Here is a 24,154-nt window from a genome sequence, read left to right on the forward strand (position 1 = left end):
GGCGACGATTTCGATTTCGTCGACAACGAGTCGGATGGCTCCGAGGACATCGCCTATCATCGCCAGCAGGTGAGGGGAATCAACTGAAATGACTTTCTGTTTTCTACCTTTCTTGAGCTGTGGTGCTTCGATTGGGCTGCTGTGAAGTTAGTCTTTATTGTCTTGCGGAAGGAAGGGACCTTTTCGTTGCCCACTGTCGGATCGATGGCATACTTTCTGCTTAGATCAGATCGGATCGAGGATTGGCTGTGTTAGATTTAACGGTTTGAATATACGTATAAGAAACTCTTCGCGTTTTGAGAATGATTTTGTTCGTGAAATTTGTTTTAGAAAAAAAAGTTCCTTTTCAGCCGCAATGTGTTTATATCGCCGTAGATTTTCATGGAAATAAAATCAATCGTGTTCTTAACCGAAGACAATGCCCCTTCCCATCTTGTATGGCATCTGGGTAGATTAAGACTTGCGTGACTTTGATTTGCAATTTTTGCACCTCTGCTTTTTAGTAGAATATTCTCGATGAAGGAAATCATGTTTTCCATCAAATTGCCATTTGTATTTTACTGGTTTAATGTTTGTTTATATGTAGAAAGTACCTTGGAATCATCTTCGAAATGTAAAATGCCCATATATGATGTAGCTGGAGAAATGTTTGAATATCTGCATATGTTTGAGCAGGAAGTCCATCACAATGTTGAATATCTGCATGTGTCTTATATTTTGGTGCTTTTAAGTATTCATGTTCGCAACAGTCAAACATTTTAATGAAGAAGTTCATTCTTTAACCAACATTTTGAAGGAATTCCTTCAAGCCTACCATGACTTTTGTTGGTGTGTTTCTACCATTTATTTCTTAGGACTATGCGTTTTTCTAACAAGTCTATGTTTCACACTTGTAGCAAAACTATACTATTTTAAGTGAAGCTGATATACGACTGCGCCAGGAAGAAGACATTAGTAGGGTATCAACTGTGCTTTCAATACCAAGATCAGATGCATGCATTCTTCTACGCCATTATCAATGGTAATGTGTATCTTCAATACATTCTTCGAATGTTTCTTTTCCTTGTTAAAATCAGCTGTAAATATCATCAGTTTTCTGCTAATATTATATAATTTTGTTGCCATGTATATGTAGTACAGCTCCTAATAATTACTCTTGGTTTGGAAAATTAGCTCTTGATTGAGTATGATGGCCTTCTATCTGATGTAATTTCCAGTATGGACAAGATGGTAGTCATGAGCTTCTGAAAAGATCCTTTCTATACTTTCCAAGTATTTATCCCAAATTGCATAGTCTTTGAATCGCTTGCTGAATACTATGGTATTTTAAAAAATGCATGGTTTTCATTGTATGTATCCCTTTTTAAATCGTAGATAGGGGATACATTATGTCCTGCATGATTTAGATTGCCCAATAGAATAAGGTGTAATTAAAACTTAATAAGACACCAAATTTTTAATAAGTGGTATAATTGGAAATTTTATGTCAATTGGGTTGTTCTTGGTGTTGGTACTGCATGGTGAATTGGGTGAAGACAAACAGCGAACTTTGTTATCTTTGTTGACTGTTGTAATTAAAAGACAAAGATTTAAAACAGACAGGCGAGGGAGGAAGAAAGGGAAAAATAGAGAGGGAGAAAAAGAAAGGGGAAATAAGAAAAAGTGAGTCATTCTTATTTTGGATTTTTTTCTTAGTGTTTGAGGAGTTGCCAAATTCAGTGAGATCATTTTTCTCTCTCTCTGATTTCATTTCAGTTAGTTTACCAGTTTGGCCACCTTACAAAATGTTATAATTCTTCTCATAGTGGACTTCTCACATTTGCCTTGTGCTTTTTTCCATTCATCTAAAAGGGGTTCCCATGTAAATCTTATTGTTATGATTTTATAATTGCTACATATATTTTATTGTGCTTTTGTATATATATATTTTTTGTAAATAGGTATATTGAAGGATAAATGCTTTTCATTTAGATCCCCAACAGGATAAACCGTAATATAATTCTAAATTCTGTTAATTTAGAGGTTGAATGCTGTTATTTGTTTGGGGCTCGCTGAGAATTTCATTTCATTTTTTTGATGCTCCATAAAAGCTGTCTAATTTTTGTCCATGATATTACAGTTGTCAGTTGAACACGCCATGTAATAAGATGTAAAAAATCTGACAATTTATTTGAATCCAATGGTTGAATGTATGTGATCGTGTTAGGCATCCATGATAGAATATAGTTGCATCAAACTCTCCCACTTCAGGAAAATATTTCTTTTATTTATTCTTTGATCCTTCTATTCATACCTTTTCATGGACTATTATAAATGTGTTAACTCTTCTCCATATTGTTGCTTGGTATTGTTTTTACCAGAAACATTTTACTTTTGTTTACACTTCAATTTTCTTCTGTGTCAACCTTTTCTTCTGCAGGAGTGTTAGTCGAGTAAACGATGAGTGGTTTGCAGATGAACAACACGTTCGAAAGATTGTCGGTCTGTTGGAAAAACAAGTTGAAATGCAGAACCATAGAGAAGTAAGATGACTTTGCAATTTACATTATTACTTTTTATTAATGTCTGTTGCAGATGGAGTTATTCTATTTGACAACTAGTGCAATTAATTTTGACTTTTTTTGTTTGTTATTCATGAACACCTTCGATCGTAGCAGCTTACTTGTGGGATTTGTTTTGAGAACTACACTCAAGACATGATGGCTTCTGCTGCTTGTGGTCATCCTTTTTGTGGCACTTGCTGGAGAGGTAAGTTGGTTCCTGAGAATAGTTTTAGATATCACAGTTTTAGTTCATAGTAATCTAGCACTGCTTTCACCTAACCCCATCACTTTCTGATAATAGGTTCTTGAATCTATTAAAGTGATAAATATATATTGTTAATAAGATGAAGAGAAAAGTTATTTTGGTTAGGTTTATTTCAATATTTTCTGGATAACATGAGAGCAAACTATCTTTTTGTTTCGTCAGCAATGCATTTTAAAAAAGATGAAACTGATATAACAAAGCTATTTAACATATGGAGCAAAAAAGAAAATGGAAAAATCTAATAATTACAAAGATTATGATGCATTATATTGCTTATTATTAAGAACATAATGCATAAATATTTGATCAAAATACTGTAAGCGGTTTTTATTAAACAAAATAATAAAAAATTACAATTTTTGGAATATTAATTGAATAAATCTGATTATTAATTAATTGTCCTTCTCAAATCAAATAAAAGCTCCCACTTTGGCACGTTAGTAGCCCCTCTCCCCTACATGAGATGTTCCCCTTGCCCCTTTAAACAATATTTTGATAAATTGTTATTTTAAAGACATTAAGATACAATTAAAAAATTAATTTATGATAGTAAAAATTAATAATATCTCTTAAATAGTATAAATCATTTAAATTATCAACTAATAGTTTATTTTTGCATTGTATTTAACATATTATTATTGATAATGTGCATAATAGATTTTATAAAAATAAGTTTTAAATTATTATTCAAGTATTATTAACATTTATTTTTAAAACTAATTAATGATGTACTAATCAAACTTAATGCTGATTATAGAGTTCAGATACAATTAATTTGTAATCTAACAATTTTCTTGGAAAGATTTAACCAAACATTATTGTTGTTATTTAAATATTGAGCAACCCTTCTTTTAAATTTAACATTTATTGCTTAATTATTTTTTAAATATTAATAAAACCTAAAGTCTACAACATTGCCTCTCATGCAATCTGCTGACCACCACATCCTTTACTCCTCCTCTGCTTCACATATGAGCTACTGAAGATTAGGCCAACCTGCACTAGTTGCCCTTTGCCATCTACAACCTAATGGTTCTCCATCACCTTTCCTCTAATGTTGCGGGCATTCAATGGCTCATCTCTTCTCTCTTCCCAGTTTTGATTGTTGCTGTTTTTGTAATGAATCTGCTGGTTCTTCAAATCTTCCCTGACTTCATCCTCCTTTTTCCATCGCTTTCCACCAATTTCCACTTTTTTTCTTCTTTCCTTTTCCCCTAGTTGCTGTTCTTGTGTTTTTGCTCGTTCTCAGGATTTTGAAATGATGTCTGAAATCGGCTGTTCTTGAAATTGGCCGTGGCAGATTCTGATCCAACTTGGCCAATCTTGATCAGCATCAGATGAGTTTTTCAACTATACATTTCTGATGTACCTACTTCCTATTCTGGATGCTATTTATGCACAATTTGTATCACTATAGTCTGTCAATTTAGTAATTCGTTTACTAACTTGGCAGCAGTGAGGATATGATGGTAATACTGTGTACCAGTAGTTAACTTATCTGACTCTTCAGAAGTGATGCTGTAGCTTTTTGTTGATTTATATCTTCTTTCTAATGCAGGTTACATTGGCACGTCGATAAGTGATGGCCCTGGATGCTTAATGTTGAGATGCCCTGATCCATTATGTGGCGCTGCTGTTGGCCAAGATATGATTTATCAATTGGCTAGTCATGAAGATAAAGAGAAGCATTCTCGCTATCTTCTTAGATCTTATATTGAAGATAATAGAAAGGTAATGTTTCAGAAACAAGTGATATATCTCTTGATTCACACAAGGATGAAAATATTGTGAAAGAAAATTTGTGGTCGATCTTGCATTTTCATAATTTTCCTCATGCAGACAAAATGGTGCCCTGCACCTGGTTGTGAATTTGCAGTTGAGTATGTAATTGGCAGTGGAACCTATGATGTTTGCTGCAATTGTTCATATGGCTTCTGTTGGAATGTAAGTATTCTGGATGCCTAGATTTTATTCTATTTTTATCTACCTTTGCATTAACATTTGGGGTTGCTGAAATGAAAATCACAGTGTACCGAGGAAGCTCATCGGCCAGTTGATTGTGATACAGTGGCAAAATGGATCCTGAAAAACAGTGCTGAATCGGAGAATATGAACTGGTAATCATGATGAACAATTTATTTTTCTCTCCTTAGCTGCATCTTCCCTTATGTTTATAGTAACTTGAGTTGATCAGTTTACTTGAATGATCCCCTTATAAATACTAAGAGTTCTACACATATATCTACTAATTTATATCCCCCATCTCATTGAGGCACTTTTACCCATCTTATGATAATTACTGAAAATACCACAATTATCTATTAAGATGTGCCGTATTGTCAAAAACTAAATTAAGTAGCCTTTTCAGATTCATGAGGAATGTTCTATAATGATCTTGTCATCCAAATAATTCCATACCATGATGTATCTGATATAATATTAATCAATGAAAAAAATACTTGTACAAACCAGTGAAGTGACTCCATCTCCAATGGTACAAAAATTTGAAGCATTAGAATATTTTGTTAACCATTCTTAAATATTGCCGCAAATATAATTAAAACATTTATGGCTCCCACATAAATAAGAAGTTGTGCAGTCGCCACAAAAAAGGAGTTTGATGGAATATAGAATAGAGATATACAAACAAGAACCAACATATTTTTCTCTCCTTGTACTGCTTCTTCCCTTATGTTTATAGTAACTTTAGTTTATTGATTTACCTGAACCATCCCCTTATAATATTGAAAGTTCTACATGTATATCTACTAATTTATCCCTCATCTCTTTGGGGACTTTTAGACATCTTATAATTACCAAAAATACCCCAATTATCTACTAAGATGTGCCTTATTGTCAAAAACTAATTAACTTAGTCTTTTCAGATTCATAAGGAAAGAACACAATTCTATGCCATTGATATCATAACTTACATATAGGCAAAGATGACCTAAAGCCATTGATATTGTAACTTAACTAATATAATGCAACTTGATTCTAAAGTCATTTATATCGTAACTTAACTAATATATAGGCAAAAGATAGCACGTGCAACTTGATTCTAAAGCCATTGATATTGTAACTTAACTAATATAGGTAAAGATGTCACATGCAACTTGAATCGTTATATTTAATTTACAGGCAGAAATATAATAGATCTTATAGTTAAATATTTTGATATACTGAATCCTCGAGTGTTTCTATTCTAATGTTTAACTCGATATTTCAACTTTGGATAGGGAGAAGACTAGGAAGATATGTGACTTTGGTGTTCATTCTATTCCTTTCATTTCATTTATTTCATAGGAGGCATGAAGGAGGGATGTGAACCAACAATTTTGGCAATAACATTCAAACTCCTTATCTATGCTACCTGGAACTTTTTAATTCCCTCATTTTTTAGAAAAAAATACTTATTTAACTTGTACAACAACTTTTTCATGGAGCATTGTAACATTATGTTCAACAGTGGACATTATAGTCGTGCATTGAATGATATCTGAGTCTCATTTTACCTTTTTAAAATTCATGTTGAATTGGGTGTCCATAATGTGTTTTTTCTTTCACAAAAATGTGTTATTTTATTTGTTGATCAAATTGTAATGTAATTGTTTCCGTTTCTAGGATATTGGCAAATTCAAAACCCTGTCCTAAGTGCAAGCGTCCAATTGAGAAAAACCAAGGATGCATGCATATTACATGCACACCTCCTTGTAAATTCGAGTTTTGCTGGTAAAATTTGATATTCACAAACTTAGTGCGCTCATTATTTTGTTGTTCTACTCGTCCAGTTCTTTTGTATGATGAACGTTGTTGTAGGCTATGCCTTGGTGCATGGTCAGAACATGGGGAAAGGACTGGTGGCTTTTATGCCTGTAACCGTTATGAAGCTGCAAAGCAAGAAGGAGCGGTATATTTTAATTCATGGGTTTACTTTATCACTGTGAAATAGCTTTCACAATCTTGACAATTTGGATTTCCTTTTTTTTGGCTATATGACTGTTTTCAGTATGATGAATCTGAAAGGAGAAGAGAAATGGCTAAAAATTCTTTGGAAAGATATACTCATTACTATGAACGTTGGGCAACTAATCAGTCAGTACGTGAGCTGTCAATCCTTTTAATTAGTTCTACTCTTCTACTTTTGCTATAGAAGTTATCCAAACATTTATTTTACTTAGAACCTATCGGTTGCTGATACTGATAATTAGTTGAGATTGAGTTTTGCATATTTGTTTTTAAAAATACCTCGATTTAAAAAAAGAAGTCTGAGTCAAATAAGAATGATTAAGAACGCTTCTTTTTATACTACACAGTTTCGGAAACCTAAGTACTTACCAACCCCTTGGATATGGAAAAAATAGGATTTTTTATCTTAATAAGAAAAGGTGAGAAAAGATATCTATTTAATGTGAGTAAACAAAATTTGTTTTCATAAATACATATAGAATTGCTGGAAAGCCATATTCTATGAATGTGTTTGGAGGGGATCTTTCATATGTTTTGAGATCCATCCTATTATATGGGGGTTAAAAAGCTAAAATAAGTAACTCGTCTTTACACTAAAAAGAGAGGGGAAGGGAAAAGAGGAGAAACAATGACATAGTTTGGAGACAAGAAGATTCATAGATACATATAGAATTTGTGCAAAGCCATATTCTATAAAAGTTGTATGTATGGTTTGGAAGGGATGTTTCATATTTTTTGAGATACATCCTATTATATGGGGTTAAAAACCTAAAATAAATAATTCATGTTTACACTAAAAAGAGGGGAGGGTAAAAGTGGAGAAGCAATGGCATAGTTTAGAGACAAGAAGATTCTCACTTCTCGTGACTTATCCTTTGATTTTTTTTATCGATCATGGGGAGTAGATGAAACGAGATGAGGAGATGCATCAACTAAAGCATCAATAGTAGTGAAGAGGAATGATGCTAGAATCAGATAAAATGAGATGTACACAATATAATTGTGTTAGTCTAAGTTTTAGTTGAGATATATTTTCGCACATGTCATGAAATCAATTTCAACACTAAATGCCCTAGGAGCATTATTTAATATGTCTTGAAGTAATCTCTATAAGATGCTATAAGAACAAATATGCACATATGATGTATGAAATTAATGTTGATGTTAGAAGGTGTAACCATGGAATCAGATATCGAGTTGTGCAAGTTGGCGTGGGTAGAATTTACCATCTCGCGAAGGCCTCCGTGAGGTTGTGAAGCTATCACGACCTCGTGGCGCCCTTGCCTTGCCACGAGGCCGATTGACAATGCCGGGCTTTTGTTTGTTTTCTTTCCTTTCTTTTCTTATTGATATATATTTATAGTTTTTTTTATAGTTAATTCCTTTCTCTTCCCTTTCCCTTCATTGTTAATTTTCCCCCTCCAATAAACAAAGACTAAGTTATTAGGAAAAATAGAAAAAGAAATTAATATATTTTATATTTAAAAAATTACTGAAACTTTATCGATACAGTATGATACAGTATCGAAACCGTATTGTTCTGATCATAAATTAAAACTCTAACACGGCTCAAAATTTTAAACCTTGGGTGTAACTATTCCTATTAGTTGCTTATATTTTGTAACTTGTTGCTCTAAAATTCTAATTTACTTTATAATTGTATAAGCTTAAATTTGAAGCAAACAAATTAAGTGGTAGATTGTTATAGGTTTGTAACTTATTCAATTTGTTCTTGACATACTTTGAATTATCTAGAAGCATGTTACAAATGTGCACATCAAACGAGGAAGAGAAAGATAAAAAAAACTTAATTAGCAATAATAAAATAAGATAAAATTAATTTAAATATAAATGATGATATAATAGGGAATAGAACCCAATGACATAGAAAGATTCATATAGCCGACCCCACCTAATAGGATAAGATTTGGTTGTTGCTGATATTGTTGTATCTACAAGCATGTTGATATCTATTTGTAGGCTGATATTGTTGATGATATAATAGGGAATAGAACCACTTGAAGGCAAAGCTACACAATCTTCTGCAAATGCATTTGTGACTATCTATTTGTAGGCTAACCGAAGCCTTTTCTCAGGGAGAAAGATTTTAGTTTTTAGTTCTAGATAATATATTTCCACGCTTTATTTTACTTAGATTGTACTTTCATTATTCTCATTATTCGTCAGAACTCGGAAGATATTTGATAGTTTACTTCTTCATCTGGTAAAATAGCACTTGATTTTATTGCATGCTCTTGAATCTTGAATCCCTTAATTCTGGTTTTATTTCTCATTTTGTGCAAGTTGCTTTCTCTTGAAATTAAATACTATATCTCTCCAAATTGCCACCTAACGTAGATTTTTTTGTTATTTTCAGTCAAGACAAAAGGCACTGTCAGATTTACATAGCATGCAAAATGAGAAGGTAAAGAGTTGATTGTATTTATAGGGTTGTAGTTCTGAAACTATATTTCTAACTGTTACCATGCTTATTGAAGTAAGCATGGCTTGAAGGTGGCATTTTTTACTTGACAGTTTTCTCCACAGTGCTTTCTTGTAATACAAAACCTTTATAAGAGTTTCCTTGTGTCAGCTTGAGAAGCTGAGTGACCGGCAAAGCCAACCTGAGTCGCAGCTCAAGTTTATAATAGAAGCCTGGTTACAGGTAAAATAAGAAATGGTGTCCGGTTATATCTGGATTGTGTGCTGACATACCTCATGCTGTCAATATTAGATAGTGGAGTGTAGGCGGGTGTTGAAATGGACATATGCCTATGGTTTTTACCTTCCTGAGCATGAACATGCAAAGCGGCAGTTCTTTGAATATTTGCAAGGTACATATGGCATCAACCATTCTTTCAGCTTGCAAATACATGTCACTACTGAACTAATTATATGTTTATTTCTTATTTAGGTGAGGCTGAGTCTGGATTGGAACGTCTTCATCAATGTGCTGAGAAGGAGCTCCAAGTATACCTTGATGCCGAAACTCCAATGAAGGATTTCAATGATTTCCGCACTAAGTTAGCTGGCTTGACGAGGTACTTCTGTTTAAGTCTCATATATAGGCAAATTGGAGTTTGGCATTTAATATATCACTTAAATTGTTGTATAAGCTGCTCTACGTTATAAAATTACATTAGGATTCTTGAGTAGCAGAATTCATTGTGTATTCTAATTGCATGATTCAATAATTTTGTCATGATATCATATTAGATATTTCATAGGTTGTGCATAAAATTGACAAGTACCTAATTGACTTAGTGGAGCTGGAAGGGAAAATGTCCCTTTTCTCCTGTAGGTCATATCATATTTTGGGCATTTGCTTGATTTCTTGATGTTAATGCACACCTATTTAGCAATGCATTGTGCCATCATTCATTACTCGACGGGACACCCAATCACATCTTTCTTCTGAGTTGCTTTATGCTATTCTCATCTGCACACCCAGAATCCTCCAAATTCAATGGGACACTCGTGCGCATTCTAGTTCTTTATTTCCTATGTGAGGATCATATCTTATCATGCATTCTCTAACGACAGTTCTCATTTGCCTTTTCTGTTGTCTCACTCGAATTTCAGTGTGACCCGCAACTACTTTGAAAACCTAGTCCGAGCCCTGGAGACTGGTTTGAAGGACGTTGGTTCTTCCAATAGCCAGGCCACGTGCAGTAAAACTTCAAGCTCTAAGGGTTTGGGCTCAAAAGGAAAGGGCGGCAAGTCTAAAGCCACAGGAAACAGCTCCAGATTAGCTGGTCCCAGTCACAGCTTGGATGAGAGCAACTTCTGGTCCTGCGATCACTGCACCTATGCCAACCCCAAATCCGCCAAGGCATGCCAGATGTGTGAGCATCAGCGATGAAACACTGAGTGCTTTCCTAATGCCACTTTCATCTGTCTATAAAGAAACATTTTAAGTTATTCAGTAGGATCTGGTTCTGTGAGCATTCCACAGGATCTTTTAGGTTATTTGCACATTGCAAGAAGGGCTATGAAATAACAGGAACATACTAGGAGGAGAGGGAAAAATGAGACAAAGAAACAGTATCTTCCTGTACGTTTGTTAAATTATGTGCTGATAGTTTCATTGCTTGTTTATTGTATAGTCTATATAATCTATCTATTTATCTATCTATATATATATATTTGCAATTGTGTGTCTTTTCTAAGCACTCTGAGAATTTCTTACAAGTTGCTAATGCTCGGCCATGAACAATCTAGCTAGTGAAGTCCTGTGGAAAAATATCAACTAATCCACCCTGACGAGCATCTTTTACTATTACTTCTACTACTTTCAGTCTCACACCAATCAAACACTGAGATGATCACTCACATCAATCACTTCCAAGTGTGTACAACTCATTTCATTTCAAATGTTAGATTAATGTAGCATGATTTAAAACAAAAGCTTCCCATCATCATGTTCCTCTACACCATCTGTCAAGTTCTATGATAAAGACATGGTATAAAGGAACATGATGATATTAAGTTAATTAATTACTAGAGTTGAGATATCCAATCACTGGAAAAGGATAATAATTATATTAATTTAACATTTTCAAAGGTTTGACTGAAAAATAGTTTCCTTAATAGTTAATAAACTGGCAAAAGACATGATTTGTTAGAAAAACAGTTATAATATGATAATTTACTAGCTTTATTTTTTATTAACAACTTGACCCTTTCAATCTTGGAAACATCTCCTCTATTGTCCTGTGTATCAACATTCCTAGTGAACTTGGCTAAAAAAATGGATTAACTTCTTTATTACTTCATCGAAATTTCTGTCAAAATGGATTAAATATAAAACTGAAAGAAATGCTACATTAACTATGTCGGCCTTCAAATAATTATATCCAGAGTTCCACCTCTGCGTTCATTTATGGACAAGTTGCGTAAACAGGTCACCTACATTAACTACAGGCTATAAATGTAGTTGGCAGTTGCACTCACTCACTCACATATATCTGTTTATTTAACTATCTCCAACTTTGGGAGAATATATTTGCATCACTAATTATTGTGCATTATTGTTCATCTTGTTGTTGGTATATTTATTGATGTTTATTTATTATTCTAATATTATGTTGGTCAGAAGTTATAACTTTTCGATTTGTCGATGCATCTCTTGGTTTGCCATCTCTAACGCATAGCGTTGCTCTTAGTTGATACACCTCTTCACCTTTCTTTCTTTCTGATAATTTGTGTCCAACGTGTAGTCATGGAACTCAGTCGAGTTAAATCTAATTAACTGATTGAGCCGATCAAATTTAAAAGTTTAATTTTATTATTTCAAAATTTTATTTTTATTTTTTATTGATTATAATAATTTGATTCGATTTTGATTTAAACTCTTAATTCAATTAAATTGAACTTAAATATCTAAACCGGTAGAGAACAATACCATTGTGATATTGCTTTTTAAAAACTAACACTGATATTGTTGGTTTTGAAAATCAACATTAATACCATACTGATATTGTTCTTTGAAATTCAACATCACGGGCGCTCAATTTAAAATTTAAAAGTTAATTAAATCGGATAGAAATGTATCATTATTGAAAAGTTTGATTAATTCGATCGATTTATTAGATTTTTATTGAAAAATTTGATGGAATCAATTTATTCGATTTCTATTAAATTAATTTGGTCAATTTGATTTTAAATCGATTGCTCAACTTTATCTAGTTGCCCTTCCTCTTTTGTTTCGATATGATGACCTTCACGTTTAACATTGTCTCGCCCAAATGCATTGGCATACTTACACCCAAATGTCATATTTTTATTTAGAGAAAAATTTCTGCAAATTCACAGTTGGGAATCAAATTATCCATGGTCTGACTAATGATAAAAAAAAATGATATTTCTCAGATCGGAAGTCCCATCGACTTAATCTTGAGGTGAAAAGTGCACGCATCATAGAAGTTTCCCACCGACCACCAAGGTAAATCGGGAAGCGCATACGGCGCCAATCCAGATGCCCAGCATCCTTTGATTGCGTTCCCCATTTGGAGGAAAATTTCTACAAATACGCCGTAGCTGGGGATCAAATCACGGGTCCCTGAATTACAACCCGGATATCCTATTGTACCATTGCCCCGGTATCATGATCTGACTAATTGAATTTAATAGCTGCTGGTTAATTAAATTTATTAATCACGACCACGTCGCCCGTAAAAGCGATTGTAATCAACACTTTAACTATACGGTAGTTGTATGGCCGATCACCTATCGCGTCTGCCAACCGCTTGCGCAGTATTAAGAGAAGAGAAGAGAAGCGAACGGGGGACGATCATGAGCGGCAACGGCAAGCAGGCAGGCTCATGGTCGCTGCCTTTGCTTCAAATTTAGCTTCTCCCTCGCCCCAAGAAAAGCATATCCATGCGATCTCCGCCAATTATAGAATAAGGATTATTATAAAGTTTTGGCCTTTTGTTCCTTCCCCGATCTCTCATTGTTTGGTTTATCTGAGGCAAGGAAGGCACCTTGGGAGAGAGCGACGAGAGAGGAAGGAGATTCCCATGAACTGAGGAGGGTCGCCTGCCCCTCTGCCTGTTCGAACTCCTTCCTCTTTTCTTTCACGTCTCCATCCTGCAATTTGTTTTTCCAAAAGGGAGCGTGTTCTTGCGATGCTTTTCTTGCTGCTGTCGTTCTTCCTATTCGTCTTCCTCCTCTCTAAGGTGCCTCCCCCTGCTTCCCATGCCTCCGTGGGCGAGTGAGATGAGGCTGCTCTCCGTCCTGTTCTGCCAGGAACTGCTCTTCTTTTCAGTGCATTTGTTCCGGAGCTGCAGGCCGTTCGCCGGCCGAACACCTGGCCTTCCGCCTTCGACGATGAAGTCTTCTCCGAGGAAGAGCCGCGCCGACAAAGTGGAGCGCGCGGGGTCGTCGTCCGGGATGTCGGTACTGGACCTGCCGGAGCTGGCTCTGGAGTGCGTCCTGGGGCGGCTGACGCCTTCCGGGCTGTGCAGCATGGCGGCGGTGTGCAGCTCCCTGAGAGAGAGGTGCATGAGCGACCACCTGTGGGAGAGGCACATGAAGGAGAAATGGGGGAGGGTGATCGGCGACGCAGCGCATAGGGAGTGGGAGCAGTACGTAGCTTCCGCAGATGACCCTCCGGCGTCCCTTGCAGAGGCCAGAAAAGGATGGAGGAGGTGGATCGAGGTGGCGTCGCATGTGTGGCCTCTTTCTTGCCTCAGGCTCCCCTCTGAGAGTGGGAAAAAGCTGAACTGCCCTTTGCCCAACGACTCCATCATCTCTTGGTACCGAGCTTTGGAAACTGGCAGGTTCTGGTTCCCCGCACAGGTTTACAACCGTGAGGTATATGCAACAATCACAAGCATTCTCAACCACTTCTAATTTTTTCTTTCCACCCTCGTTCTTAAGATGATGCATAGATCTCAATGACAATTTGATTTAAGGTAGAAGATGGATTTGCATTGTTAAACCCACTCTTTAGATAGATAAGCTTAGCCTAAAGCGTCTGGCTAGCAACTATGAACTTATCTTTCAACAATCTTGCTGTATTTGCCATAGACTCATCAATTTTTGATGATACTGGGACAATTGTTGCATGCTTTGAAGCTTATTTATGCTAGTTCTGTTCTTTGGATTGTTACATTGCGAAAAGGTTATGACTTTGTTCTACAAGTTTTGCTTCCTTCTTTTAGATTATGGCACTGAGAATTACACTGCTAATCTGCAGCATGGGCATGTGGGATTCATGCTGTCCTGCTATGATGCTGAAGTTAGTTACGATTGCCGCACCGATACTTTTCACGCGAGGTATTCGAAGAATTAATGTCTTGCTTCTCCTCAAAAATTTAGCCCCAAGCAATAGCAAGAGTCAAGCAACTTTGTCTATCAACCATCATCTAGAAGGGAAATGTGTGTGAATGAATTACTGTTAAACTTAGCCTATGCCCTGTCTTCTAGGTACCCGCCGCATGGAAGACGAACTGTGGTGATAGAGGAGGGAGTGCAGTGGGACAGAATTCGAGTATCTCCTGTGAGTACTCCTGCTCATGTTCTTCATAACTCCGACTACCTGAGTGATCTGCGCCCCGGCGATCATATTGAAATTCAATGGAGAAGAAACAAAGAGTTTCCATATGGTGAGCCACTCATTAGTCTCATTTCCCTAGCAGTTACAACTACAATGCAGAGGAGATTCTGAATTGTGCAAGCCAACAATTAAGTGTCTCTTATATATGTTTTGCAGGCTGGTGGTATGGTGTTGTAGGTCACTCAGAAAATTGTGATGGAAGTGAGCATTTTTGCCGTTGCCATCTTAGCGGTAAGCATTTCTTCTGCGGTATAACTACCATAAATCGATTACTCCCACAACCGGATCATTGTTCTTTGAATCATAGAATGTAGAACTTTTTGCCATTTAAGCTCCTAGGGACTTTTCTCTCATTATCTTGCAGTGAACACTGGAAATTTCTGTTGTGAAATGATATCTAAAGTAGGATTCCTTGCTTGCCTCAAGATCTCTCAGATTACTTGATTTTTTTGATCAGATACTGTGATCTTAGAGTTCAACCAGTACACACCTGGTTCAAGGTGGAGACGAACTTTGGTGGACAGAAGGGATCACAAAGAGGAAGGAAATGAGACAGATGGGTTCTATGGAGGAATCAGAAAACTTCAGAAAAAGGAGGAAATCTCCAAGTGGAGACAGCTTTGGCCTACAGATGTTCTGGAATAGAAGGCAATTGCAAGTCCTTTGAGTACTTTTTGCACCAGATCATTCCACCAAATTAAAATTTTGACATTCATGTGTGCGAAGAAGAGGTGAATTGATTAGTAGTTCATTCATCCCCAAAATTTTTATCAAAGGCAATCGACAACTAATTCATTAGCCCAGCTCTACTTGTTTAACTTAAACTGTATAATGTAGAACACAAGGAAAATGGAATGTAGATTGGATATATACTTGATTCACCGGATCGTTACACCTCTATCGATCGTTTAAATGCTTATGCCGCAGGATTCTTGCTACCGCTACATCGAATGAAACTTTTAGCTATGATAAATACTTGCTAGTAAGCACTTCAATTGTTTTTGAAGACAATGCTGAATGATCAATTTGTTGTCAAAGTTCACTACTGTGGATAAGAGACTTACCACTTAAGAGTGATGATTGAAGTGCAAGATATACTTAATTCATGCCAAGAATTACATAGTTAAAAACCCAAACATAATAAGTAACTCTTATGCCTTCACCAAAACTATTAACCATCTCCCACCACATTAATCATAAAATCTTTTTCATTCATTCATCTGTTTGAGAATTGGTTTTTTTTTCCCTTTGTGGTTAAGTCTAACTAGGACAGTTTACTCAATATGATTTAAGTTAAATATTTGTATTTAATGCTTTGGTAGTTTTAAGAGAGTAGTAGAGATACAATCGTGCCCATATAACATGGATTCAAGTTCTTTATAGTCGTCAAAATGTTTTGTTCAAAACACCTTCGTGGCCTAAAGCATAAACAATTTTAGGAGATCAGTAGGAAATAATAGTGCCTATATGACATTAACTTAACCTTTTTTTCTTTACTATTAAGATTTTTTAGCCATAACACTTAATTAATAACCTAAAAGGTCTAAAAATCATGGATAAAGGACATAAAATCATTTTACGAGATTAGTAGGTGTTCCGGCTAGATGTTGTGGACAGTTAAGCCATCAGTCAACAAAAATCCGGCTCACATAAAGTTTCGCTCCCATCGATAAAGGGACCTGAAGAGAGACTAAATAAGAGGGGTAGGTGGGTGTTGGGGATTTTGATAAGTCACTCCGATCTGACGCTCAAGTTAATACTGATGGAAGAAGATGCAGAAGAGAAAACATATATATGAAGTTGCTAAGAGAGTTTCTCATACATGTGAAAGAGTTTATATACTTTCAAAAAAGAAATCTTCACGTCGACTTGAGAGAAGACCTCTGTCGTGGCCGAGGAGACCAAGTTTGTCAACCTTGTAATTGTCCTGTGGCTCGGCATTGATGATTATTCTTACCTTTTGACTGTATGCGGAGGCACAAGGGGACTCAGGGAATCAAGTCTGATAACCTCGTAACCATCCTAACCCCTTGATAGACATCACACGCTTGAGAGATTTTGATAGTTTTTGTGTGAAGCGGGGGTGGTGACCAAGATGAGGTGGCTGAGATGAGGCAGCTAAGTTGTTGAGCTGTTGAGTGGTCGAAGAAATAGAGTGCTTGAGTGACCAAGAGGCCGAGAGGTAGAGTGATTGTGGTTGAGAGATTGAGAGAGAGATGGAGTGACTAAGTGGTCGTATGGCCGAGAGACTGAGAGAGATGGAGTGGCCGAGTGAGTGGTCGTGTGGCCCAGAGGCTGAGAGAGATTGGCCAAGTGACCAAGAGACCGAGTGGCTGAGATGATCCAGGTTAAGATGACCGAATGGCCGAGAGACCAAATGGCCGAGATAGCCAGCCGAGTGGCCGTGTTGGCCGAGACGGTAGTGGCCGAGATAGCCGAGTGAGATTCAAGCTAACAATCTATTCGATGTTGACTATTGACTTTCTGACTTGACACATCAACTTACCTCTTGATCACTTTTGTCATGCAAGACTAATCAAAATCTGTCACATATGTAGGGATGCAATAACACGATGCATAAATTTGAGGTTTTTTTAATTGTCAATGTATTTTAGCCAAAATACATTAATGAGATTAAAAGAACTTAAAATCATGAATAAAGAATATAAACATTTGTAGAAGACAACTAGGAATTCAATAATGCTCATATGATATGAATTTGAACTCTTTTTTGCCAACACACTTTAACGGCCAAAAGGACTAAAACCATGTATAATATATAAACATAAATATTTGCCGCTAGAGATTCAAACTCAGATTTTATTATTTATTTCTTAAGTATTTTACCACTGCATCACACACTCGTGAAGACTGTGCATAGTAAAGGTGGATCCGCCACCTTAGCGGCCCCACACGGTCGACCCCACGATATTTGTGAGGAGGTAAATCGAGAAAGTGTAGTTGATCACGACGCAGGGTATTGCCTGGCTTCGTCAGGATTCGAACCCTTGCCCTCTTCTGGGGCCTGTGTTATACCTTCTTGCTGCAAAAGGTTGGAACCCTTGCCATCTGTGAGGAGGTAAATCACGGTGAATGCGGGACTGCAAGTCTGCTGCATCGTAATCGCAACTCAGCTATACCTCTGAAGGCCCTGTGTTATACTTTCTTGCCCCTATATATGGTGGTGTTATAGCTCTCTCTATATCGAGTGCAAGTCTATAGCTTGGACCGACAAATAGTAGACCTAACACAATGACACGACTAGATTTTAACCCTAAACAAAATAACGTAATCAATAGAGGAAAAAAAATAAATATCATGACACAAAACTGATTAACCTGTTTTTGTATCATATAATCTAATAGTTTGGCAAGCCTAACTAATTTTAGGTCTTGCAAAATATAATTTAGCATACAACTAATCTTAACGACATTATTAAATAATTATCACGATACGACATGAATCACCACCATCTCTATAGAGATTGAAATTTTCATTGCTCGGGGCATACTGAGTTAGTTACGACGGAACAAAGTTACAGAAATGGACGAGCATTCGAATTTTGACGAAGTTGAGACAATGTCCTCCTTCCGTCATTTATCGATTTACCTCATCCTCATAGATGGTCATGAAACCAATTTTTCAATTTATCATACGTAGAAGGAACTTCCATTATCTATGATGATCATGATCATAAAATCATAGGATAGAATATGACCTATGGAGTGGCTACATTTTGCAGCAAGAAACTTCCATTGAATCACCATAGCTATATATATATATATATTGCGCAGTGTTTTCACTAGTATATATATATGCATTTCTTTTAAGTGTAAGATAGAACAGAGATCTGCGTTGACTTCTGTGGTGCATATTGAAGTCGAAGAAGCACATAGAGTGAGCACAAGACTTAATATCCAACATAGATTCATAGTGCGATTCTAAACAGCGATTTACTTCTGCATTCATGCAGCATGTAAGTTCATAGCAGCTCTTAAACAAACACGTCGATCTAACCCTACTGCAGAGTCACATGGAAGGGATCCTCGATCAACAAATTCCAGGCATGTTGCTCCACGGCCAGGAGTTGACGTTCCAGTCCTGCGAAGGAGCTAACTGCTGCTGCATGTCGACTGCGACGTCTTCGCCCACAACAACCGTCGTCGGCTGTGCGCTCGATAGCTCCGCGTTGTCGGAGTTGCACCAGTCTAGGACCACCGGAGCCGGCAGGTCCAGAAACTCAGCCATGTCTTTCATTCTGTCGCCCAGTGCTTCACCGTCGCCCTTGGTTCCTGCTAGAAGAAGAGCTTCAGAAGGAATACAAAGAAAGCGTGAAGGCATACATGTAACGAGGCACGGCAGGTAGAGATAGAAATTAACGGCAGAGAAGAAGAAGACAACCCAAACTGACAAGGAAAGAAAGTGTCTAGCTTGAATTGTAGAATGCATTTAGATTGATTAATTAATTTCCGATGGAGTAATCGATGAAGATATTCTGTTTTCTTGATTGATCAATGAAATGAAGAAACGAGGAAGCGGAGAGGTTTTGCATGTTGGGGGACTCACCGAAGTCGAATTGCAAAGGAGTCTCCTTGGAACCTGCAGCCTGGTCGCTGCCGCAGTCGTAATCTCCGGCGCAGAAAAGGTTTCCCCATCTGACGGTCTGGTCGTCGACGGACGGCAGCGACAACAATTCCCCCGTCTTGATATGCTCCAGACCTAGCGGTTGCGGTTCCTGCAGAAGCGGCTCTGTCAGCCTGCAATTTCTTGGCCCGCCGCCTCCTCCCCTGGCAGCAGCTTCTTGGTACAGTTGGTTCGAAGGGAGCTCCATTTTGACCGTATAAGGAGGCGACATAAGCGTCGCCGGATTGGGATCGTAGTTGCACAGCCCCATCTGGGGTTTTCGGAGTAGAGACGACGTAGGGGTGGTTGGCGGCGAGAGAGACGGCGGCCGGGAACGCGAAACTCAACTGGCAGGGGAGCGAAGTCGGCGGGGGAGTCATTTCCAGCTGAGGGCAGAAGCTGACGAAGTCCAGCAGCGGCGGGAGCTGCAGAGGAGGAAGCTGAGCGTGGTGTCTGGTTGCAGATAGCAACGGCGGCGGTGTTCCCTGAGAAGCCTGCAGGTTCTGACGCTGGAGGCGGCGGCCAAAGCGGATGGCGTCTTGCAACTCCGGCGGGTAGATGGGCAGGCCGGCGCGCTGGCGGCGCTTCAGGCGGGTGTTCCAGTAGTTCTTAATCTCGTTGTCAGTCCTACCGGGCAACTGCCATGGCCACGAAGCGAGGAAATCAACGATCAAGTTTCTGGAAATCAAAGAAGAAGAAACGCATAGGTATATATACCTGCGCCGCCATGCGCGCCCACTTGTTGCCGAGTTGGGCATGGAGGCGGAGGATGAGGAACTCCTCCTCTGGGGTGAAGGAACCCTTCTTAAGGTTGGGGCGGAGATGGTTCGCCCACCGCAGCCGGCAGCTCTTCCCGCACCGCGCGAGGCCGCTCAGCCGCTGCACCGCGTTCCAGTTCCCCTCCCCGTGCCGCCTCACATGCTCCAACAGCACCTCGTCCTCCGCCGGCGTCCATGGCCCCTTCTTCATCCCCTCCGCACCACCTCCTCCTTTCCCTCCCGCCTTCTTCCCTCCTCCACCTCCCGTCTCCGCCGCCGCCGCCGCCGCGCTTTCTCTTTCCATAATATTACTCTATTGCAAATACCACCAAACGCCTGCACGCTCTCTCTAAACTATTTATCCACCTCTCAGACTCAAAAACAAAGACAAAGACAAAACAAAACCAAACGAAATCTCTTGTTGCAGGGGAACTTCTTCAGAGCGGCGCAGCAGAAATCTTGCTTTCGTTCGTTCGTCTAGATTCAGAGAAAAAAGAATGACAAGGTGACAAATTAAAAAACAACAACCAAAAAAAAAAGAAGAAAAGGGAACAAAATAACGACAAAATAGAAAAGGAAAAAGGAGCAGGGCTGTAAGTAAGATTGGTGCCACTTTGATACGCTTACCCACGGATTCAGGGACCACCGCCGTCCGCCGGAAAGCTTTCGGAGGGGGATGAATTACAGAAAAGGGGCCGGGGAGTGAGAGTAGCGCAGAAGGAAGAGATCTTTACACAATCTCGTGCTTAAGGGGGAGATAATCGAAGAGATTAATTACTATACGACGATGGATGGAGCGAGGGGTTAATTAAGGGAGGGGGAGGGGAGCGGTGCGGCGAGGCGCGGAGATCGGACCGCGTCCCGGTAGGTAGCCTCACACGTGTAGTGACATCTCTGTCAGCGCTCTTTTTGCTTGCCTGGCATTGCCATCCCTGCTCCTGCTGCAGCTGCCACCCTCCTCCTCCTCTTCTTCTTCGTCTTCTCTCCCTGTTAATCATGACCATGTGAATGATTAGATGAGATAATTATATAAAAAAAATAGCATTCACAATGTATTATTATTTGGATTGGATTAAGTTTTCTGGGTGCTGTATATGCCTTTTATAGCTTGTTTATAAAAGAATAGATAGACAGATTCATCCCCTTTTCTCGTCGAACTCGTAGCCTGGCTCGAATCTCTTACAGCAGCTAGCGTCACAAGGTCGCTTACGACCGTGAGGTCCCTTGTGGCTGGCTGCGAGTATGCTCGTGCGCCGTCATGGCCCTAAGCCGCAGTCTTGCTCATGGCCGCATGTCTCGTGCCTGCGAAGCTGCTATTGTTTGCGGCTACGAGGTTCATCATGAACTCGCCGGATTCGAAGATTTTGTTTCCTTTTCTTTTTTGAAAATTTTTTTCCACCTTGTTCTGAGTTCTCAAGATGCTTTGATGAAAGAAGAAGTTCCATAAAATTAGAAAAGAAAACTCTTGAACTAAGTAAAAATTGAGTGTCTTCTTAAACCCGACTGGCTTTTTAATTTAGGGCTTTTTCTTTTTGGTTCTTATTTGATATCCTCAAATGCATTATAATTCAGATTTCCATTCAGACCAATCTTCTAAATATTGTATGATCCAAAAATGAACCCATATGTTCATGCTATCTTTTAATTTCTACTTGTGTCTAGGACTTATTAACAATTTGATTTGATTTGATGAAATATAATTACATTCAGTTAGATAATTTAAAGCTTGTAGTTTAATTCAAAGTAAATATTCATTTTCATGTATATCATTTGAGAAATTTCAATTCTAGAAGAATTCCTTTTCATTCATCTTACAAAAATTGTCACTGTTTTCCTGATTTGATTGTATTGTTCATGCATTATTAATTAAATGAATAGTTTTAGTTAAGTTCATATTACATGATAAAGTTTAAATTGATTAATATTATATATTAAAAGTTAATACATATATTAAATTATAAAAATCAAATATATGCAGGATCCAATGCATTAAAAAAATGATAAATTTCAGTCAGTCTCATGGACTCAATCCCTGGGGTCGGCTCGGTCCCACGGAAACTTTCCACCGACCATTAGAGTAAATCGAGAAGTGCATATATACGGCGGCCAATCCAGATGCCCAGCATCTTTTGATTGTGTTTCCCATTTGAAAGAAAATTCTTATAAATACGCCGTAGCTGAGAATCGAACTGCGAATCCCTGAGTCACGGCTAATACTTAGTTCAGGCCCTCGCGTGTGATTCTTCTTCTCCTCATATATATCACTGCTAATACTTTTTTATCTGATTTTAATTCTTACAATTCTAACAACAATTTCCAAGTTGATTTCAGTATGTCAACTATGTGACTTTGTGGTTCTTCAGAGTGAGAAAGGCAAGGATTTCTTTTTCCAAGGTGAGGAAAGAAAACGATCCCACAACATATCTGTTCACTTAGATTTATTATCTTAGTAAAAGTACGTACCCCTAAGAAGCTCTAGGGGACAATATAATGGTCCATATGACCTTTCTAATTTTCATCAGTTTTTCAATTTTAAACAATATAGATTCATATGATAATTTTGGACAAAAGTTCTATATAACCTTTTAGAACCTAAACAAGGATCTAAAGATTTTTAAAAAATAGCATAAGGATTGCTCTCACTGGGGTAAAATATAGTGGTAAAATATTCATAGAAATAATTAAAAGATTGAGATTTAAATTTAAAAATGAGATAAATATTTTAGAGATTAGTTTCTGAGTGTGCATAAGCTACCGTTTCGAATTTACCGTGAAGGAAAAATTATTTGTCTCTAAAATTAGTTGGGCAAAATACTTAAATTATCTAAAAAATAATAATAGTATAAGAATTGTTTTTTTAAATTTAATCAATTTAAATTTATAAAAAAATCTTTAGCGCAATTGTAAAATTGCCGTGTGATATGAAAGGAAAGATTATGTACAATAGATCTAATGTGGTATGATCCTTTTTTGGGATATCGTATTGACAAGAGCTTCGTGCACCGAACTATCCTTTTAATCAATTTAAATTTATATAATAATTTTTATTAAAACTAATATATAAAATTTTAGGACTAAAATAAATGAACTACAAGCTGTTGATGACGTATTGCTGCGGAAAGTCAAATTTATTTTAGTGATTACGTAGACATACCTTCACCTGCAAAAATAATAAAATGCAAATAACTTCAAGAGTGGAAAACAATTCGCAATTATTCTTGAATCTTAAGAGAGGACCTACCATCATGAGTGATTTGAACAATGCAAAACATATGAGGTGCTCTGTGTAGAAATTGAACTCTTGTTGTATGAGAGCTCGTCTTCTTTTTTACTATCGCACTATATCCGGAAGTCGAAAATTTATATTTAAAGTATATGTATTGAATGAAATTTGTAATTTTAGCCTGTTGATATAGGATGAATTAATTAAGTAGTTGAGTAAAAGCATATCTCATGAAAACTATAACTCTCTACTTAGGAGACGATAGGACAGTTAATTAAATAATCGATTAAATTTCTGATAAAAGTCATAAGAAGATTATTTTTTGGATAATTCAACTATTTAGCTCTTTGAACTAATTAAATCTGGAGGCGACCGGTTCAATCCCATAAATGTAAAATAGTTATATTAAGCTATAAATTAGGAACTTATGAATTCTAGACCACGTAAAATAGTTATATGAGTTGATCAGGATTAGCCCTCGGGGCATAACTGAATTGATTACGACGGAACAGAGTTGTAGAAGATGAGTTCATCAAGATTACCATATTCAGTCAATTGAATTAATTGTTAAATTAATTGTTGCTGGATAAGATTACCTTATGAGGATTTTAATCCCTAAACTCATTGAGTCAATCCATATGAAATTTCTTAATTATATTTTATTTATTACAGTTGAGGTTTTGCTATCTAAGAAAGAAAAACTATCAAACC

The 24,154-nt window shown here is 37.4% G+C and overlaps 3 protein-coding genes across 3 annotated transcripts; 2 read left to right on the forward strand and 1 right to left on the reverse strand.

The window, feature by feature from the left end:
* Positions 1–2,419: 2,419 nt before the first annotated feature.
* LOC141821054 (putative E3 ubiquitin-protein ligase ARI8) lies at positions 2,420–10,899 on the forward strand. Its single transcript, XM_074708416.1, has 13 exons — positions 2,420–2,522; positions 2,658–2,748; positions 4,367–4,539; positions 4,648–4,752; positions 4,837–4,925; positions 6,433–6,540; positions 6,628–6,718; positions 6,818–6,907; positions 9,155–9,202; positions 9,371–9,442; positions 9,512–9,611; positions 9,692–9,818; positions 10,360–10,899. The coding sequence occupies exons 1-13, from the start codon at positions 2,505–2,507 to the stop codon at positions 10,637–10,639; spliced, it is 1,392 nt and encodes a 463-aa protein (XP_074564517.1). The 5' UTR covers positions 2,420–2,504; the 3' UTR covers positions 10,640–10,899.
* A 2,170-nt stretch (positions 10,900–13,069) lies between these two features.
* Positions 13,070–15,720, forward strand: LOC141821272 (F-box protein At2g32560-like). Its single transcript, XM_074708678.1, is given in 6 exon segments — positions 13,070–13,457; positions 13,459–14,094; positions 14,480–14,559; positions 14,710–14,888; positions 14,996–15,070; positions 15,297–15,720. Coding segments are annotated over 6 exon segments (1,209 nt in total). The 5' UTR covers positions 13,070–13,406; the 3' UTR covers positions 15,485–15,720.
* Positions 15,721–18,889: 3,169 nt separating this feature from the next.
* LOC141821634 (uncharacterized) lies at positions 18,890–20,431 on the reverse strand. Its single transcript, XM_074709003.1, has 4 exons — positions 20,180–20,431; positions 19,648–20,100; positions 19,406–19,574; positions 18,890–19,245 (listed from the first exon to the last, which is right to left on the reverse strand). Exons 1-4 carry the CDS (start codon positions 20,429–20,431, stop codon positions 18,890–18,892), a joined length of 1,230 nt encoding a protein of 409 aa, XP_074565104.1.
* Between the last annotated feature and the right edge of the window lie 3,723 nt (positions 20,432–24,154).

This window comes from Curcuma longa, chromosome 2 (assembly GCF_044706935.1).
Source record: "Curcuma longa cultivar G26 ecotype Majalengka, Jawa Barat chromosome 2, ITB_CL_G26_1.1, whole genome shotgun sequence".
Lineage (NCBI taxonomy): Eukaryota > Viridiplantae > Streptophyta > Magnoliopsida > Zingiberales > Zingiberaceae > Curcuma > Curcuma longa.

Coding starts and splice junctions, on each gene's coding strand:
- LOC141821634 (XM_074709003.1), bottom strand. CDS start 20,431: ATGAAGAAGGGGCCATGGACGCCGGCGGAGGACGAGGTGCTGTTGGAG. Junction 19,575..19,647: donor GAGCTCCCTTCGAACCAACT/GTACCAAGAAGC, acceptor CCGCTTCTGCAG/GAACCGCAACCGCTAGGTCT. Junction 19,246..19,405: donor TCCTTTGCAATTCGACTTCG/GTGAGTCCCCCA, acceptor TTTCCTTGTCAG/TTTGGGTTGTCTTCTTCTTC.
- LOC141821054 (XM_074708416.1), top strand. Junction 6,541..6,627: donor TGTAAATTCGAGTTTTGCTG/GTAAAATTTGAT, acceptor ACGTTGTTGTAG/GCTATGCCTTGGTGCATGGT. Junction 9,203..9,370: donor ATAGCATGCAAAATGAGAAG/GTAAAGAGTTGA, acceptor TCCTTGTGTCAG/CTTGAGAAGCTGAGTGACCG.